Genomic DNA, 6,043 nt, shown 5'->3' with positions numbered 1-6,043 from the left:
TTTTTTTTGGTAACGTCATTAAAATAATGCATTGAAGGTGGAATAAGGTAAGTAAATTGATTTTTTTTGTGTGGAAAGGTGAGAGAAACAGACTGTAAATACAAGTGAAACGAAGAGTACTACTACTTGTTGAATGCTCCATTTGTTGTTTTATCCTGTTTTATGTTTATTTTTAGGCACTCTGAACTGGTTAAATTTACAAAGCATTTCAGTTTAAAGTATCAGTTCAATACAAATTATTTAAGATTAAAATTTGAAGCAAAATGCAATAAAACATAAAAATAAATTTATAGAAAAAACTTACATGTGAGCTATTTTTCTTTTTATTATTCCGTAACTTATTGAAAATAACTATCTAAAACTCTTCATTTAAAGGTCTCAGCAAATGAACTATTTTAAATTGAGTCTCTGTTCTCTGTTATATTTTATGTATCCCCTCATAATAGCCATAAGTAGGGAACTTGACAACAAAATATTCAATACTGGATTCATACTTTCATTAATAGTTTAGTATTAATTATCCTTTGTATTACAAAACTTAAAAAAATTACAAAAAATAATTAATAAAATTTGTTAAGGTTGTTCGAAACAGGCACACACGTGACGTCACTGAATGAATATTGAATAGTGACCGAGTTTGGTGTTTGACATTGGCAAACCATCTAGTTGACATTTCTTCTGCCATAAGTGTCTTTTCTGTCAAATATCAAATGGAAAGTCTTTGTAAACATCAATAAAAAAAAAACAAAATTTAAAATTTCATAATATTTAAATATTATATTTTGGGTTTGCAGTTTCAACATTTCTAATTGAATTTGAATCGAATAATATAAGGGCGAATATAGAAAATTGCCAGAATACTAGCCCCTATAAATAAAAAAGACAGGACCAGCTACTGGAAAATTCAAATGGATCCAGAACAGTACAAAGAAGTAATAAACATAATCGAGAACTATAGGGGTTTAACCAAAAACTGCAGCAAAACACTAGAAGAAACCTTTCCCAAGTGAGTAGATCAACACAAATTGTAATTCTAATCAATGCTGGCCATATGCCATATATTATTCAGAAATTCAGACATTATGTCTCTCTTTCCTTAACAGTAGTTGCTATTTGTGCTAAATATCAAAGTTATTAAATAATAATTGTAATAGAATTTATAACATTCTAAAACTGGCTTTTTTGACTGTCTGTAGTCTTTTCTTCAAACTTACTATTAATTTTTACCACAACTTTACTAGTTACCAATTAATGTTGTTTCTTCACACATTTTATTTTTTAAAGTTTTTAGCATAGGAAGGGAGAAAATTTTTCTTCACATGTAGTGTGTGAGAAAGTAAATTGTGCCTGTCTATAGATAGTTTCATCTGCATTACAGTCCAGTTATATTTGGCATTTTTTTTATGTTATAAATAATTATAGTACTTCTTTTCCATCTGTTTCTATCATTTTCCCAGTTTTTATACCATGTTTAACAGTTCCTCTACAGGCAACTGCCATACCACGCTGGATATACCGGTTCCCGTCCGATCACCGCAGTCAAGCAGCGTAGGGCGTGGTTAGTACTTGGATGGGTGACCGCCTGGGAACACCACGTGTAGTTGCCTTTTTTAAATTTTTTTCTGGAAATTAGCTTAATTTAAGTTAAAGGCAAATACCGATTAATAATAACTTTTTTGCTTCTACTTGTTGAAATGCTATGACAACTCCTCAATTTCTATTAAGTCAAAATGCGGCGACATTAGGGTTTCCAATTCCGTCATCTCCATTTTCCCAGTAGAAATAAAAGAAATGTCCAAAACATATTTCATAGATTATAATTTGTTATCCCTGCATTTCACTCTCAAATTTTAATGTCTGTCTGTCTATCTCTCTGCTTCCCTAAAATTGCGACATTTCTACTGTTTCTTTAAAGATGTTTTTATTTGACAACTGCTAACATGGGAGCTAGAAATTTCGTCCAAATATCAAAATATAGCCCGTAACTGTGTAACATTTTTTTAACTTAATACAATTTTCTTTCCAAAATTACAAATAATCGAGAGATTTGATCGAAAATAAAGCAGTGCAAGTGAACATGCTTTTTAAAGATCACACTTTGACAGCTCCTAACTTGATTCCTGTGACAGTAAGGAGGTTCGTTCTGACGTCAAAATGTAGCCAAAAACTTCTGCTTTCTTTTGTCTAGACAAAGTTTTTAAGAAAAACTACTAATAACTGAGAAACCGGCCTAAAACACTGTTGTGTTAGAGAAACTGAATTACAAAACTTTAGTATATTTCCTTTCAAAGATTTCTTCATAAACTCAAACTGTCTCAAAGGGGGTGATTTCGAGCAGTATCAGACCTAAAATCTCCAGTTATTTTTCTAGTTAATATTTACCAAAGGAGAAATCGTCCAAAAAAAATCTTAATTTAAAAAAGTCCTTAATCTGACAACTCTGGGGGACAAAATGTTTTTGTTACACTTAAAGGCCCATACTTCCACCTCTGAGTAAATTTATTTTAGGATAATTTCTATAGAATTGACAGAATTGATCAATAGTAGCGTTGGATTTTAAGGTTTCTATAGAAAATTACACTACGTAACAAAGTTTGGTTCCATCGGCTAAAAGTGTTGTTTGGGTTGCTAGGTCCCAAGTAGTCAGAGGCGACCATTGGAAGCTCTCGGAAAATTGGAAAATGGCTCTTCTTAAGTTTTTGCCCTATATTTTAGCGAGGGGAAGATAGGTGTCGGTGTTTTGGTCAATGTAAGGTTCTAGGAGGGTCAGGAGACTTTAAAAGAAGTTAATACAAGATTTTGGTAGCTAGGGTTGCCTCACCCATAATCTACTTAAATTAGTCTATTTTTGGCCAATTTTTACCCATTGTAAGGGTTTTTAAAAGATTTTTTTAAGATGACTTAGTAATTTTATTTTTTTTGACCGGGCCTGGACAAAAGAGTGATGAAATGTCCACAGTAAATAGAAAAATTATTGTTATATGTTATTATTATAAAAAAAAATTAATCTAAAAAAATCTACTAGACCACTGCAAATTTGTGTCAAAAAACAGATTATTGACAATTTTCTTTACTGCAGCAACTTAATATACCTGTTGCCGGTAAATGTAATATTATTAGAGGTTCTTGGGGCAGTTTCTTTATTTTTAATTTCTTCTCTTGTTGATGTAAACTAATTGTGAAAGTTATTGAAACAAATACTACTAAACAAATCTTTGAAATTAGTAAACATTGACTTAAAATGGCCTAATTTAAGTAGATTATGGATTAGGTAACCCAACCAAAATAGCGGGTTGGCTTCTTTTAAAGTCCCTTGACCATCCTAGCACCTCTCATTAACAAAAACACCGGAAATGTCTGCTCACTGCTAAAATGTAGGGAAAATTTTGACAAAAATTGAAAAAGTACGTTTTCCGATTTTTCTGAACTTACGCCCATTTTCCGAGGGCTCTCATTGACTGTTTCTCACTATTTAGGACCCAAGAAACTAAAAAAAACAAGTTTTGCCAAACATGACCCAAATTTTGTTATGTAGCTATCTTAGGAATAAAATTGTACCCACTAGTTCAACATTGTAATTTATTTTTAGTATCAGTGGAGACACTCTGTACAGCATTTTATGTACAGAGTACCAAAGAAAAATGCGATGGAACTACGGTAAAACCCAAAACAATCGCAACAAGTTCTGGGACATGTTCAAAAAGGGAATGGATAGCAAAGAATCACCGGGAGTTTTGGTTAGATTGGCGGAAACTTTCGATGTTCCACCTTGTTTAATGGCAAGATTGATACTACAAAAGCACTTTGATGATCAGGAGGATAAAACACCGGATAGAGAAGGCCCTATTAATATAAATCAATATTTGAAAAACACCTGCCTCATACCTGATCCAGATTTGGCTTATGAAGTGTTTTTGGTATGAGTTAAATTTACTTGTACCGATATTTAAATAAACATTTTGTTTTTAGTGTACAATTTTTGACAATCTTTACAGCCCATTGGCTGACGCTATGAAAATGTAAGCATTTTTTTAATAACCACATAATAATAACTGTGGTTTTCATTCATTAAGGTCTTTGGGACAACAATACGAAATTCGGTTGCACAAAGAAGCAGTCCAACTGGGTCTAGCTTTTCGAGATGAGGAGTACCTTAGAAAATTCGGCTACGATAAAACTCCAGATTTGAAACTGGAAGTGCCAGTGGCCGTTGATGGTTTTGTTATAAACTGGATTGAAAGCAAAGCTCTGTTTGCTAATGAAGAGGTTCATAAAGATTATATGAGGAGTCAGTACTTAAGTTACTGGAATAGGTATGTTGTTTTTTTCTACAATTTTTTGATTGTTTTAAATTGCATTTCAATGATATTTGGTTGCAATATGCTAATTTATGATTATGTTATCCTTTGTTCAACAATGTTGTCTAGAGTTTTGCATATATTTTTAACATTTTGCATACAACAAGATTAAAAAATCTGCATGAAAGTAAGTATACTAAAAGTGCAACAATTTCATTTTTTTGAGAATTTTTTTGTAATAATTTTCAGAAAACTGTTAAAAAAACTTGTACAGTATATTACATATTTGTTGTAGGTTTGGTCCTGGTCTAGTAATATACTGGTTTGGATACTTGAGAACTTTAAGCGACTCGTCAGATAAAAGGTTTATTATTAGGGATCATTTGCCTATGAATATCAGAAAGCTATTAACTTCAAATTGATGAACTTCCATAATTTCTGCTCAACTAAACCAGTATTATAAGTAAGTTTATACTTAATATGTAGTTATTAAAATTAATGAAGCTATTAGAATAAATCATAGAGTAACTGAATGGTATTTTCTGATTTTTAATTTAGCACCTAATAACTTTATTTATGACATTCTAGTTTTACATGGAAATTATATGGATGACCGACCAGTCAATGTGCATGAATTATATGGAAATTTGTCAACACAATTTAAGATCATTAGAGTTTATGTTGGCTTATTTAAAGTGTAATGTCGTAATCGCAATTGTTTTTGTGTTGATTTTATGTGTAAGTATATGTTTAAATAATTTGCCTACTCTATACAGGGGGGTCCAGTTTTAAGTGTCAATTATCATTCGATAGCCCATCAAAAAAAATAAGTTGACATGCTTTATCCATTATCATTTCCTGAAAAACGCTTCCTAAGGAAGATGCAGTGTTCCTAATTCGATCTACTCTTGTTTTTTCCATTATAGTTCTGAGCGTTTTCATTTCGGCTACTCGAAGCATTCTTTTCGTTTTGTTGGTTTCTTCTCTGGTTTCTATTCCGTATGTCATGATTGGCCTGATACAAAGTCTTATAGATCCTGAACTTGCTATCCTTTCGCCCATATTATCTGCCTTAAGCAGACCGACATGGCGGTCGCTTTGTTGATCTGGCTTCTTAAGTCCTTCACTGGGTCGTGATAACTCGATAGATCCATATCCAGATATTTGAATTGTGAGACTTGCTCGATGATTTTGTCCTGAACTACCAGCTTACATCTTACGGGATCTTTAGCAAAGGTTATGCTTATCGTCTTTTCTATAGATATGGTCATTTTCATCGCTTGGCTGACCTGGCAGAATTTGTGTAGTTGTCTCTGTAGATCGTCCTCGTTTCCGCGAGAATAGCTGCATCATCGGCGTAACATGCCATGCTGATTCTTTTATTCTGTCCCATTCGGTATCACATGATGCTACTTCCTCTATAATTCTGTCCATTAAGAGATTGAACAGAAATGGGCTAAGGCTGTCACCTTGTCTGATGCCTCCTGGTGTCGGTAAATCTTCCGTATAAGTGTCTGCTGTCTTTACTTTAGTCATGTTGTTCATATTGAGACTGCGGACTGCTCTTACGATGGTGTCCGGCGTTTCTTTCGCTATCAGTATATTTATGATGTCGGAGAGGCGAACCCTATCAAATGCTTTGGTCAAATTGATGAAGCAGACATATGCTGGTGTATTAAACTCGATTGATTAGTTCTTCTCTCTAGTTAAAATGATTAAACGTCAATCTGAAGTTAATTTAGCTG

The 6,043-nt window shown here is 32.8% G+C and overlaps 1 protein-coding gene and 1 non-coding gene across 2 annotated transcripts; both read left to right on the top strand.

Moving 5' to 3' along the window:
• The first annotated feature begins 705 nt into the window (after positions 1-705).
• On the top strand, positions 706-4,836 carry LOC145725063 (CDAN1-interacting nuclease 1). Its single transcript, XM_081973647.1, has 5 exons — positions 706-1,006; positions 3,590-3,917; positions 3,970-4,019; positions 4,074-4,313; positions 4,594-4,836. Exons 1-5 carry the CDS (start codon positions 909-911, stop codon positions 4,718-4,720), a joined length of 843 nt encoding a protein of 280 aa, XP_081829773.1. The 5' UTR covers positions 706-908; the 3' UTR covers positions 4,721-4,836.
• Positions 1,489-1,607, top strand: LOC145725727 (5S ribosomal RNA). Its single transcript, XR_014177379.1, has one exon. It is a non-coding gene; the product is annotated as a 5S ribosomal RNA (ribosomal RNA).
• Positions 4,837-6,043: the final 1,207 nt, after the last annotated feature.

The sequence above is a fragment of the Ips typographus genome, linkage group LG2 (genome assembly GCF_016097725.1).
Source record: "Ips typographus isolate SLU linkage group LG2, UJ_Ityp_2.0, whole genome shotgun sequence".
Taxonomy (NCBI): Eukaryota; Metazoa; Arthropoda; class Insecta; order Coleoptera; family Curculionidae; genus Ips; species Ips typographus.
Note: the sequence above shows the minus strand (reverse complement) of the source record. Positions and strands in the feature narration are given on the sequence as shown.